This window comes from Eschscholzia californica, unplaced genomic scaffold, assembly GCF_041429995.1.
Source record: "Eschscholzia californica isolate CP2 unplaced genomic scaffold, dmEscCali1.0.p SCAF_5, whole genome shotgun sequence".
Lineage (NCBI taxonomy): Eukaryota > Viridiplantae > Streptophyta > Magnoliopsida > Ranunculales > Papaveraceae > Eschscholzia > Eschscholzia californica.
Window position 1 is genome coordinate 37,621,150 of NW_028238472.1, and position 14,017 is coordinate 37,635,166.

At 37.5% G+C, this 14,017-nt stretch overlaps 2 protein-coding genes and 1 long non-coding RNA gene across 3 annotated transcripts; 2 read left to right on the forward strand and 1 right to left on the reverse strand.

Moving 5' to 3' along the window:
* Window positions 1-1,592: 1,592 nt before the first annotated feature.
* On the forward strand, window positions 1,593-9,944 carry LOC147538985 (Pyridine nucleotide-disulfide oxidoreductase family protein). Its single transcript, XM_086640848.1, has 13 exons — window positions 1,593-2,211; window positions 2,633-2,737; window positions 2,972-3,085; window positions 3,216-3,269; window positions 3,491-3,607; window positions 3,875-3,984; window positions 4,093-4,166; window positions 4,982-5,043; window positions 7,972-8,167; window positions 8,345-8,408; window positions 8,512-8,579; window positions 9,166-9,311; window positions 9,431-9,944. Exons 1-13 carry the CDS (start codon window positions 2,062-2,064, stop codon window positions 9,662-9,664), a joined length of 1,494 nt encoding a protein of 497 aa, XP_086496974.1. The 5' UTR covers window positions 1,593-2,061; the 3' UTR covers window positions 9,665-9,944.
* Window positions 9,945-10,525: 581 nt separating this feature from the next.
* On the reverse strand, window positions 10,526-11,533 carry LOC147538986 (protein THYLAKOID ASSEMBLY 8, chloroplastic-like). The gene is made up of 2 exons (XM_086640849.1): window positions 10,690-11,533; window positions 10,526-10,585 (listed from the first exon to the last, which is right to left on the reverse strand). The coding sequence occupies exon 1, from the start codon at window positions 11,421-11,423 to the stop codon at window positions 10,731-10,733; it is 693 nt and encodes a 230-aa protein (XP_086496975.1). The 5' UTR covers window positions 11,424-11,533; the 3' UTR covers window positions 10,526-10,585; window positions 10,690-10,730.
* Window positions 11,534-13,145: 1,612 nt separating this feature from the next.
* On the forward strand, window positions 13,146-13,788 carry LOC147538987 (uncharacterized). The gene is made up of 2 exons (XR_015225691.1): window positions 13,146-13,275; window positions 13,398-13,788. It is a non-coding gene; the product is annotated as an uncharacterized LOC147538987 (long non-coding RNA).
* The last annotated feature ends 229 nt before the right edge of the window (window positions 13,789-14,017 follow it).

Genomic DNA, 14,017 nt, shown 5'->3' on the forward strand with positions numbered 1-14,017 from the left:
CCCTTTTGTTTTCTTTCTCTTCTCTTAGTGGGGGTTATTCGTTCAGACCTTTTATCAGATCTTCAAAGTTCTTAAGACCTTTGAAGTTTGGCGTTATTGGTTTCAACCTTTTTTTAAGAGCTTTGAAGTTTTGTGTTATTGATTCAGATCTTTATTTAAGAACTTTAAAGTTTCGTGTTATTGGTTCAGATCTTTTTTTAAGAATTTTAAAAGAACGCGTTATTCATTTTTTTATGAAAAATTAAGAACTTTTAATCAAAGATCTGACCCAAAGACTTTTCGAGACAAATTACTCATAAACTAGTCAAATTCAAAGATCCACCTAAACAGGTGGATCTTTGAATTCCTACTTGGGTGTATCTAAAAATGTTTTTTTCTTATCTCTTCAATGTTGTTGATTTCTCCTTATCTGAAATCTTTTTTTTTTCCCCTCGAACTCCTAATATAATTTGTCTGTCTCCATAGCAACCACCTCTTATAAAAAAAATTATTTTCATATCAACAATTGATTTTTTTTACTTTTAATTCTTTTTACGCGAGTCTAAGAAATCTATGTGTTTAGTATTTATTTTGGAAGCTTACCTTTTTATTTTCTTCTTAAATTCTAAAATAATACTTTGTACATAGAAATTAAATTTTATTTATTAGAATATTATATCCAGTAATATAGGAACGTCCTGAGCTTTCATTCTAAAATAATATTCAAAGTTTAGCTCTTAAAATAATATAATGTTTATTGTAATATGAAACATTAGTTTGAACGGCTAAGATGTGAAATAATATAATTTGATTTTAACAAAAAAAATCCAGATTTTCAAAGTTTTTAATAAAAAGGTTTCCGAACTTAATGATCAAAAACTTTAATGTCCCGAACCTTTTGAAAGTTTCAAACTTTAAAGTTAACCTTTAAAGTTTTGAACATTTATGTGCCAAACTAGGGGTGGGAAAAAGATCCGGAAGACCGCTATCCGACCCGTTCGACCGAGATAAAAAGTGTCCATGGACACCCGATGGTCATAACGGTCAGTGTCCGACCGGCCCGAAAGAATTGGCGGACGGTCACGGTCAAAATTTTATGTCGAAGGACCGACCGCTGACCGACCGGTACGAGTGACCGAATAGGTTGACCGACTAAACTGTCCTCATTTTTAGAAGTTGACCGTTGAATTTTATAGACATATAAATATATGATGATAGTTGGCTATAGTCATATAGTCCTCTAGAAGACCAAACATTAGTGAATGGCTTAATTATATCTTGTCAAATGATGATCAACTGTGTTTTTTCTTTTTTATATTTACTTTCGATTTCTTGGCTAAACATCTTCATTTGTAAGTAATTTTGTTTGTGGTAATAAAAATAAAGTTCTGAATTAAGTAAATTTATTGGAAAGTCCGGACCGAGACCGTCCGGTGTCCGACTAGACCGGTAAAATAAACGGTCCTGGACGGTCAATGGACAAAGAATTCTTGAGAGTGACCGTCCGAGTCCGCCCGAGTAAATAGATGGTCACCAACAGTTTATGTCCGAGTCGACCGGTTCGATGAAGTTAGAGTCCGATACCGACCGGTCCGGACCGATTCCCACCCCTAGCCAAAACACTTACGAGTTAAGAGATTTTGGAAGTCTCCAACAAAAAAAAATATAGTAAAAAGTTTTGAACGTTACTCTGCATCGACTTTCTCTCTCTCGTTCTCTCTTCTCCCAACATTCATCTTCTTCCTCACCATAATTCTCTTCTCTAAAACCAGATTATTTACTAACAAACAGGACCTAAGTAATTTATTTTTGATCTCAGGTTCTCTCTTTTATCTTCAATCTGAGAATATACGTAAGGATCTCGTCATCTGACAATTATCTTGTCTCTGATATGACTTTCTCTCTCTAGGGTTTTGAATTTGAATGTTTCCTGAGGTTTATATTTTATGGTATGATCTAAACTCTTGAGTATTGTTGATGGTTAGGGTTTATTTTGGGTCGATTTATTGTACTACAGAAAATTCCACCCAGCGAGATAGAGAAGGTCTGAAACAAATTTAGGTTAGGAGATAGAGAAACATAATGATAGGAAGTGGAAGAATAATATTGAAAAGAATGTCGATTATTCATGGAAGTAAATGGTTTCTGAAGAGCTTTTCTTCTTTATCTTTTAACCCTTTTCGTGTCTGTATTGTTGGTAGCGGACCTGCTGGTTTCTACACTGCTGAGAAGGTAACCCCATCATTATCATTTCTCTCTCTCTCTCTAAAAGTTCTTGCTTTGCTCTTTTCTCCTATAACTCTGTAAACCATTTTCACAAACTCAAATCTTTTTCTCTCTTTTCTGTATTAGTTTCTTGAGTTTTTGGGTAGAAAAACCCAAATCTTATCATTCCCAGCAATCATCAACTTGTACTGTCGTCCACTTGTTCGACGAAATGCCTCACTGAAACGACTTTCTTTTGATCAATAATTTGAGTGTTATGGAACCTAATGATTCTTGGTTTAATTCAATTACACATGTTCTTGGATTTTGGTTATGTTCTGTTCCTATTGAAAAATGGGTTTTGTTAAAAAGTTGGATTTTTTTTTTTATTTCTTGAAGAAGTTTTTTCGAATTAATATCCTCTAATTATGTTTGATTATGGTACTAGTTACTGAAAGCCCATCAAAAAGCAGAAGTTGATATTATTGATCGACTACCTACACCATTTGGATTAGTCCGTTCAGGAGTAGCACCGGATCATCAGGACACCAAGGTAAGAAAATTATTAGAATATGTAATAAACTAATAATATCATATGATTGATTTTTATGTTCTTTGCTATCTGTTGCGAAAAATTGACAGAGTAATAAGTCCCCAAATTCAGATATACCCAAACGCAAATTAAACTCAAATTGAATTTGGAAATCTATATATGTGGGTTGTCGGGTAGCTATTGTGCAAAATACTCCTCTTAATTGAGCTTATTTTACCAGAAAACTTGCAACAGATTGTCATAAACCAGTTTTCTCGGGTAGCATTGAATGAGAGGTGTTCATTTATTGGAAATGTATCGCTTGGAACGTCAATTTCGCTTTCTGAACTCCGCGAGATGTATAATGTGGTAAGTGGTGGTTTTACATGTATAAGTTATTCAGTTTTATAATTCAATTTCGTGTTCCGCTCTTCAATTTTCTCTATTTGCTTTCTCACCAAGGTCCTCTGTTTGACTCTCATATGGTGTTATTGAGTAGGTGGTTCTTGCCTATGGTGCCGAAAGTGACAGAGTTTTGTCTGTTCCTGGAGAAGTAAGTCACTTAACCTAACATACGATATCTTCACCTTAGTGGTTTGTAAGCTAGTATGTGAATATATTGCTTTTTGGTATAAGTATTCGTCTCGTCCCATAAACTCCATATACACTAGAAGTAACGATTTCTATTTTATGTATTATTGTTCCTGGTTCCTGTTTGTTGAGATGTTATGCTCTAGTTGATTTGTTCCTCATTTCTTCATTATATCTATACAGGATTTGGCGGGGATACACTCAGCTAGAGAATTTGTTTGGTGGTATAATGGGCATCCTGACTACAACAATCTAGATCCCAACTTGAAGCGCACTGATACGGCTGTAGTTCTTGGCCAGGTAATGCATATCTGTTTTGGAGGAAGTTAACCGGAAATTACAAAGCAGTATTAGTTACATATATGTATATATATATATATATATACACACACACACATATGTAACTAATACTGCTTTGTAATTTTCCTATAGTACATATTAGTGCGTTGGTTTTTCCAGGAAACAGACTGCGTTCCACATATTAGACCTTGCCTTAAATGTGGATTAAGACATTGTTATCAGTGACCCGTTTGTAATAATCAAGAAATTGGGCTTGTTTGCTTTCAGGGCAATGTTGCCATTGATGTTGCTCGTATCCTTCTCCGACCAACGGCAGAATTGGCAAAAACTGATATTGCAAACCATGCATTGAAGTCTCTGCAGGAGAGCTCTATAAGGTTCGTTACCGACTTGTTGTTGGTATTAACGAATATAAGGATTATTAATGTGTACTTCCTGACTAGTGACTGTTTATGCTTGAATTATTTGTTTTGATATGGTTACAGGAGAGTATATTTGGTTGGGAGACGTGGACCAGTACAAGCAGCTTGCACTGCAAAAGAATTACGTGAAGTTCTTGGTAATTTCCAACTTGCAATTAAAACAGTCGTTGATTTGTTTCTAATTTCTAGATTCTATTTACCTTTATGGTAGATTGAATTGGATCAACAGATACATCTGAAATATTTGATTGTCTGAGTATCTAGTACCTTTTTTGGACTTCCGAAATCTTAACTCTATTACTAAGGTGAATATTATTTTCCTGATCATATCCTTTATCGTATTGAAATGTTACAACTTAGAACAGCGAGACCAATGTTTAAAAAAGCGCCTCGATGCGTTTTCCTTTTACAACGCAGTGCCTCGAGGCGGTAAAGACGAGTAGCTTCAATCTCATATAGTTCAATGTAGTATTCTACGAAATCATAGCAGATTAATTTTTAATACTAGTAAAGTTAAAGGATATGATTTCTTTTTTCTAATTTGGCCACTTTCTACCCTCTTGACTACCTCTACAAGTTCAAGAAAAGAGAGGAAATAACAACAAAATGGTTTCTTGTCATTAGAATGACAACAGTAGTTATGCGTAAGTACAGGGTTTTACCAAAAGTCTTCACAGCAGTTGTCACTTGACTGACTTTTCACTTTCTCACGCTACAATTTCACTATATTAAAAGAAAAGAGAGTGAAGTGGCAAAAGCACGACTGGTCGCTGCTGATGAGTACGGCCCTCTACTCCATAGAAAAGTGTACGTTCAAATGCGATACACATGTATTCTGCCTCGATGCGCATGCCTCATGCGCCTTCTTAGATATTGTATGAGTCCAATACAATTTAAGGTCTTTTGGTGATGTCTGATGGTGCCCGTGGTCCTCGTGTTGTATTTTTTGCAGGCATTAAAGATTTGTCTATTCACATTCAGGAAGCTGATCTACTAACATCGCCCACTGATGAGGTTTTAAATTTTTTTTTTTTTTTGAAACTTAGAATGAATATATTATTGAAATAAAATAGCTATGTACATATGCTATGGAGGCTAGAAGTGATATTTCACGATACCCAGGCCTCCCAATTAACTACTACATCCAAATACGAAACATTCTTAAATTTCTCTATTTTCCTAATCCAGGAATAAATGACACCCTTGACATCTTCAATGTCTATCACTGAGTTTAGGTTCTTTTCCTTAAATATCTTGCTATTCCTGTCCTGCCAAATACTCCATACAATCGCAGCTGGGACCAGCTGCCAAACCTCCTTTCTGTGCTTCCTCTTGGACAAACCATCCCACTGAGTTATCATATTATGTATGGTTTCAGGATGACACCAATGGGTTGCCATAAGCTTGGCAAAATAGTTCCAGATGGCTGCTGCCACCCTACAATGGAGGAATAGGTGATCAGCCGATTCTTCCTCTTCCTTGCATAAAATGCATCTATTAGGGATTTGAAAACCCCTTCTCTTCAAAGCATCCACAGTGGGAACTTTCTGAACTAGGATAGCCCACATAAAGAATCCCACTCTTGGTGGCAAAGCCTTGATCCAAACTGATTTGGATACACAAGGCTCTAGGAGGGTGCCATCTCTATCCAACCTTTTGTAACAGTTAGCAACTGTCATAGGCTCACTCTCCTCATTGCGCCAAACTCGAGAATCCGGTTCTTCCAAGAAATTTGCTTCTTGAATGATTTGCAATAGATGGACATATTGCTGCATCTCCCAATCATTCAGGTTCCTCCTTATTACAATATCCCAAGAGTCACTTTCAGTATTATACATCTCTGCCACAGTAGCCAAAGGCCTAACTGCCAACCTGAAGACATCAGGGAAGCTTAAGCTTAAGCTACTCGATCCTATCCAACTGTCCGTTCAAAATTTGATTTTCAGACCATCCCCTAGGACCCATCTAGTAATATTATGGTAGTCCTTTAGGTGAGCTGTGATGCCTTTCCAAACTCCGCAGCCAAAAGATATATTCTTGCATTTTCTAACCCAAAGGTCACTGCTCGTGCCATACTTACTAGAGATAACCCTTTGCCATAACTGGTTACTCTCCTGATCCATCCTCCATAGCCATTTAGTGAGGAGAGCTTTATTCATGTATTCTAAGTTTTTCACCCCCATGCCTCCTTTGCTTCTGCTTGTACGAACCTGGTTCCATTTCACCCAGTGCATACTCTTGTCACCCATAGTTTTGTTCCATAGAAAAGAGCACATTTTACTATCAATATCCTTCAGCACACCTTTGGGTATAGAGAATAGGGACAAGTAATAGGTGGGTAAGGCTTGAAGTACTGATTTCAGCAGAGTTATTTTTCCCCCTTTTGATAAAAGATGTCCCTTCCAGGCAGCTAGACTTTTGTTCACTCTTTCTAACACAGGATCCCACAGTTTCTTGGACTTGTATCTTTCACCCAGAGGTAAACCCAGGTAGGTGGTGGGAAGAGACCCCACCTGGCATCCGAACTCCTTGATCATATCCTGATTCATGTTATCCTCTTCAACCTTAGTAGCACTATAAATGAAGGACTTTTGCATATTTACCTTGAGTCCCGACGCTAGCTCATACCATATAAGAATATCCCTCAATCTCCTCAACTGGTTGGCATCCTCTTCAATGAAGAATAATGTATCATCTGCAAACTGAAGGTGATTGATCTCATCACCATTTTCGGCTGCCCTGAACCCTCTAATCCAGTTCCTTCTCCCTGCCTCTTGGAGACATTGGCTCAACACTTCTGCTACCAGTAAAAAAAGTAATGGGGAGAGAGGGTCCCCTTGCCTGATGCCTCTTGAGCTCTGAAACACCTCCGACGGTCTTCCATTGATCAGGACTGAAAATGTGGCAGTAGATATGCATGAGTATATCCAACTCCTCCATTTGTATCCAAAACCCATCCGTTCCATAGCCTGGTAAAGGAAGTCCCAACTGATCCTATCATAGGCTTTTTCTAAGTCAGCTTTCACAACTAGGCCTTTAGTCTTCACTTTCCTTCTCGAATCGATTAATTCATTGGCTATTAGAACTCCATCTAATATCTGGCGGCCATTCACAAAAGCCCCTTGGAAAGGAGAAATTAACCTTCCTATAACTCCTGCCAGCCTCATGGCTAATACTTTCGCCACAATCTTATAAGCTCCCCCTACTAAACTGATGGGTCTGTATTCCTGGAACCTAGAACTATTTTGAGTTTTAGGTATGAGGACTATGAAGGTGTGATTCAACCTCCACTGGAAAAGAGCCCCTTCCGAGAATTCAGCAATCATTTCCATGAACAGTGGCTTGATGGTATCCCATACCCTGACGAAAAAGGATATAGGGAAGCCATCCGGCCCTGGCGCCTTATCTTTCGCCATCTCCTTAATTGCATTCAACACTTCCTCCTCTGTTATATCAGCTTCTAGAGACTCAGCCTCTATACCAGACAAGGAAGGAAGGTGCATGTTATTTAGTCCTGGTCGCCACAGATGAGGTTCTTCATACAGATTACTGAAGTAGGAGATGGCCTCTTGACTAATCTCCCCTTCTTCTGAGATAACCACATCCTCCTTCATGATAACACTAATTCGATTTTGTCTCCTCCTACATTTTAAGATTTTGTGAAAATAGGAGGTGTTCCTGTCTCCTGCCTCCTGCCTCCAACCACTGAGTTCTAGACTTTTGTCTCATGCTAATCTCCTCAAGGCTTAGCAGCTTGTCCATTTCGGCTTTAAATTATACTTACATTCCTGCAAGACTTTTGTCTCATGCTAATCTCCTCAAGATTTTGTGGAAATATGAGGTTTTAAATTATACTATCACAATTATTTGTATATTTACATTCCTGCAATCTACCTCTTATACTTGAGTAGCAATATGATTTGATATTGTCACTATTTCAAGGAAGAAATGAAGAATAGTCGAATCCAAAGAAGGGTTTATGAATTACTCTCTAAAGCTGCTAGTTCCCATTCACAACCCAATTCAGGCCAGAGAGAACTCCATTTTGTATTTTTTCGAAAACCAGACAGGTTCTCGAGTTCCGATGATAGCAACAGTCAAGTTACTGGCCTCCGTCTCGAGAAAACCATTCTTAAAGGTATTTTTCGAAAATTTATGTTCTGACAACATATAGAAGAGGATTGTATGACATTATGGTTTTCATGTAGTTTCAGTTTGGGTTCCTTCTATTAGTATATGCGGATCTAAGTTGCAGCGCTTCTATCACTCTGATTAAACCTTTGAATTAGAGATTTTTTTTACATATATTTTGTAGAAAATGGTGGATCTGGTAAACAGTCTGCGGTTGGTACGGGTGAATTTGAAGAGCTGAAGTGCGGGTAATCTCATTTAAAACAGAATCTCTTATGTTTCAACATAAGTAAGACTTCATATAGCGAAAAAAATGAAAATTTGTTTCTTCATTTTTTTCTTGAGTTGCAGGCTGGTGCTAAAGAGCATTGGGTACAAATCTGTCGCGGTAGATGGTTTGCCATTTGATAATTATAGAGGTGAGCAAAGAGGAATCTAGTCCAATGCTATCCTAATATCTTGCTTCTTTCATTTACTTCATGTTTATCAGTTATCACATAATATAAAAACCAAACTGCAATTGAGACGACAAATTGCAGTCGTGGATGTCGTCGAATTGGAATTGGTCAGTGAATTTGAGATTGATTTGTGGAACTTCTGGGACATGCCAGACCTCCAGAATTAAGATTCTAGGAATATCAAGCTTTTTTTGTCTATACCTGTCCTTTTCTTCGTGCAACTCTCTCCTCCTGCACCCCGTTAATTCACCTTATAATGAGTTTTCGACGAAATCAGCACTTTGCAGGCAAAAAATTCACACCTCTACGGTAGTATTAAGTTTTTTACTCGTATCTGAAATCTGACTCGAGATCTGAATTGACTCAAGTCAGATTTCAGAATGTTTGTCTTTGTCTGACTCGTGATGTCTTGCACGTCTGAATGGCTTCTGACTCGTCTAAATGGCTGATTTTTGGTCTATTTGAGTCAGGCGATTCAGATTTAGACTTGCAAACTCTATTCTAGCTCTCTCTAACTTTTTACCCCCACTTGACGGATAATTTGCAGGTGTAGTTCCAAATGTTCGAGGCCGGGTCGTAAGAAATAAATCAGTAGAGCCTGCAATTCATGAAAAGGGTTTATATGTAGTTGGTTGGTTGAAGAGGGGACCTACAGGAATCATCGGAACTAACCTCTACTGTGCTGAAGAAACTGTAAGTATACAACCATGAAGTAACTTTTACGTAGTAGTTTCTTGAGTTCTTTTATTTATCTTGAAGTTCAATCCAAATATTTGTAAGACCAACTTGCTGAAAAGAGTCGAACATGTCAGGTTGCTAGCATCTCAGAAGACCTAGAAGAAAGAGAATCGACTCAGAATCTTGACACGCCGAAGCCAGGAAGAGAGGGACTACTGCAGTTACTAGACAGTAGGAATATCAAGTTTGTGCCGTTTAGTGGTTGGGAAAAGATTGATCTGAAAGAAAAGAATGAGGGTATTCTGAAAGGCAAGCCGAGAGAGAAGATCACTGAATGGGATGAACTCCTAAAAGTTGCTAATGAATGAAAAAAGTAATCTGTCAACTACTGTTGGACTAAGTTATCATTTTAAACTTTTGGAACGGAATCGCTTCAGCTGTGCTTTATAGGTATTCTACTTAGCATCTAATAAAAGACTAAATTACACTTCGTTTACACAGGTTTATTGCACTTGAGTGAGAATTTTGAAACTAGAAGTGAATCAACTGCATTTTGCAATTATTAAATTATGAATAAGTGGGTGTACCTTATTGCAGTAATTCGTTCACTGTGATCTTTATAACAAGATTCTCTTTTTTTTGTTGGTAGTTCTTTAGCGCATAAAATATTTGCAAAGTTTATATGGACTCTATTCTTAGTGTTGTCTTTCGGCCTCAGATTTGTCAATTGAATCTTTAGCTATAATGCCAAATATTCGTCATAGAAGAACCAGATTAACTGGTTGATTAGCGGAGTTGGGGATTTTATCATAATCGTCCTTGATAACTAAGGCTGGATACAATAGCAAATTTACGAATTTGTTTGATGAGGTATATTGGATCACATGACAAGTTTTTAAATTTTAAAACCCAAATTAGGGTGGGAGGAGAGAGCGTAGGGGTTGGCGATTTGAGGGATCTAAGGTAGACCGATATTCTTCAGTGGCGGCAGCAATGCAGGAAGGAGACTCTAAAAGGGGTAGGTGACGATAGCGGCAGCGAACAAACCTCCCTTCAAACCTAAACAGGAGTTGGAGTAATCTAAAGAGAGGCAACGACCTGCTTGAGCGACACCCAGTGCACTATACTGTTAATTGCGGTCTACTGGGCAGAGTAACTCAAGACTAGGATTGGCAAGATTGTACAAGTGATAATCACCTGAGGTTGAGATTTCGGCAGAGTAATTCTTCGTAATTGCTAGATTCTATTGGAGATGGCCAAACATCATCTACATTAAACATATACATCAACTAATCCACATATTTGTCAACGACCCTTGGTTGGAGCGGTAAGAAGTATAATCTTCCACCTACAGGTCAAGGGTTCGAGACACATTGAACAATTAAAAAAAAACTAATCCACATATTTCTCATACATTTAATTAATGCCCCCAATTTATTTGCCTAGAGAAAAACTCCCAAACCTCTCATCAATTTCATCAGCCACACCATTTTCACCAAATCTTCTCAACCCTCTACTCAAAATCTTAACCACGTATTCATCAACATTCCCATTACATCCCCACCCTCCATTCTTCATCAACCCATAAACCCTAATAATTGCTTCTTTCCTTTCAGCAGCAACTAAAGCTCTAATCAATCTTGAAAGCCCTCTATCATCACCATTAACTAAAACTTCACCTTCTTCTTCTAAATCACTAATCAAATTATCAATTTCTTCTAACATTCCACACTTTGTTAATGCAATTATAATATCAGCATAAAGAGAAGAATCAATCTTTGACCAAAGATCTGATCTAACAGAAACAAATACTTTTAACCCTAATTCACAATGACCTTGTCTGAAAAGTTCATTTAAAGAAGCTAATAAATCGTTCTTGATTAAACGAGGTAGGGTTTTGGAGATGATTTGATTGATTTTGATTTCATCTTCTTTTGATCTTTTGAGTGCTTGAACTGCTTGCATTGCTTCTGTGCTTAGAATTCTTCCTTTAACTAATGGACCACGATTGCTTCTTGGGCCGCAACGGATTCTAGTAATAGGGTTTCTGTGGGTGAAGAGAGTGGGAGTTGTTTTGTTTGAAGATGAAGAATAGAAAGAAAGGTTTGATTGAAGAGATGAAGCCATGATGAGAGAGAGAGAGAGGTACTGAATGGATAAGCTGCTGGTTGAGGATTTGGTTTCATAGGGAAAAGTTTTTGACCTCCAACATCTATAGGGGCCCTTTTCGAACTGACCAGACCGAGAGCCGAAGAGGTCTCGGGCTACCCTAGTCCGAGACCTTGCTTGGGCTCTCGGACAGGTCAATCCGGGAGCTTACTTAAGCAAGGTCTCGGACTGGTCAATCCGGGAGCTTACTTAAGCAAGGTCTCGGACTGGAGTAGTTCGAGACTCTCGAATTTTAGACTTTTCTTCTCCCATCTATTTTCATTACACCTTAAGCGAGCTCGATCTTTGATCATTTAGACTTCTTTGATCAAAGATCTTTTAGGGAACAAGAGGAAGATCGATCTTTAAAATGGTTGGCCTCTAATCTTGATCGAAAGGGAGAAATGAAGCTGAGGGAAAGATCGATTGAGATCTTTTAGGGTTTGTCGAGATCTCGGAAGGGTTGGGTTCTTGATCAAATACTTCATAAGCAAGGTGATCTTAAAAGAGAGCAATCCACTTTGGGTGTAATCTCGATCTTTAAATGAGAGATAGATCTCCAAAGAAGCAAATTAGAGCGGAAGATGACGTTTTTCAGAGAAAGAAAGTCGAGAGAGAAAGATGAGAGAGGGGTGCTCGGGGCGCTTTCTGTAAATTCTTACGGGCGCAAAGAAAGAGAAGGCGCAAATAGAAATTATCGGAAGCGTCCTTAGCCGCTCTCAAGGGAGAAAATCATCGATTTTAGGATATTAGGTGATAACGTAATGGGCGCCTGTACAAGCACCACATTTTTCCGCTTTAGGCCCGTCATTCTATAGATGCGTCTCACCTTTTCACCTATTTTGCTCTAGCACCGCACACACTCTTTGACTTTTTCTTCATCTATTTTTATTTCGAATTTTGTTTTAAATCTTCATTAAAACCTTTGATTTTGTTTCATTTATTTTAAGAGTAGCACCTATAGTTCATTCATTGAAGAAAGAGAGTAAAGAAAGAGTCCAAATGATTTTGCTTTCTTACTAGAAACCTATTCTAAAAATCTGAATATTTTTTTTGATAATTTTATCTTTTAATCAAGTGTTTGAAATTTTTTTCAAAGTGGTTAAATTCTTTGAAAACATTCATCGTTGATTATGGCATATCTCTGTCACATATCTGTCAGGAGGATCTACGCCTTATATTGGTTTACACAGGACCTTGTCCCTTACCTTAAGGAAAATTTGTGGGCCTTTGGCCCAACTGCTCGTTTATAATTCAATCACTATACCAAATTACCAATAAGGCTATGTTTTGTTTCGATTTAATTGATTTATACCGTATAGTATATAATAATGTGCCAACAACTGGTAGTTCAGTTGGTAGAGCATCTACTCCGCTCTACGGAGGTCTCAGGTTTGATACCATGGAAGTGCAAATCCAGAATTATTAAACTTGAGTATAAATAAATTAGTTAGATAGATTTTAGACCAGTAATTTGTTTGGGCTTTAGGCTTTTAATTTATGTAAGGTTTAAATTTTGCAATTATCGACCTTATCACATCGTATCGATGTATCAATGTCTTTGTAGCTATTATGGTAGTCAATATCCCAAAAAAGTATATACTAATGGGTGGTCCCCTCCCCTCGTAAACATTGTCACATTTTGCTGTCTTTTGTTATTTCATTATTAATTTAATGAATCTAGAATACTATAAGTTGAGACTGGTATTCACTTTCTTCCTTCACAAATCAAAGAAGAGTTCTGCTATACTTATCTGTTCTCATTTGGTGATCATGGCTAAAGCTTCTGCTGTCTGCTTTCTCTTTGTTTTGATGGTCTTTTCTACATCAGGTACGTAGAAACTCTTGACAATTTTTTTTGTCATACTAAAGCATATCAATAGCATCTCTTTTGGAAGGGCTCGATCACTTAATTAGCATTTTTCTTTTATATTTGATGGTATTTTATTGTAGAGATGGTAATAACGGTGAGCGCACAACAAAGTAAATGTCTTAAATCGGAGTTAGCTTACCCAGGTTTACCTGACTTCTTTCGATGTGAACAAAAACGAGATCCTTCCCGGTGTAAAAATGAATGCAAGAGCGCCTTCTCGAAGACTTTCCATGCTAGTTACTATAAGAAAGTGGGTGAAGGTGTTTGTACATGTGTTTGTTGCCTCAACAAAACCTGAAGACTTCATCTTCTCTTCGAACGATCTTGGCTGGTTAAATTCTACTTCGATCTAAAATTAAACCAGTCACATGAGTTTATGATTCAATAATTCTCATCTAAGAGACTGGAATTAGCAACTAGACCCATTATTTTTTGCATGTTTGTAATAAAATGGACTCTAATTGTGGACCATTGACTTAATTTTTTTTTCTTTTCTTTTTTCATCTGTTTGATTATTTGGTTCTACTTTCTTGATTGGACTATACTAAGAATAGTACTTGTGCTTCAACAACAAAACCAAAGGAGAATAGTGTTAGGTGATGCAGACCAACTTTTTGTACGGTTAGCTAGTGATATTATCTGCTTTAGTATTTTCGTGTCTTACGGTTTTAAAAGGCTTCGCTGGATTGAAAAGGGTGTT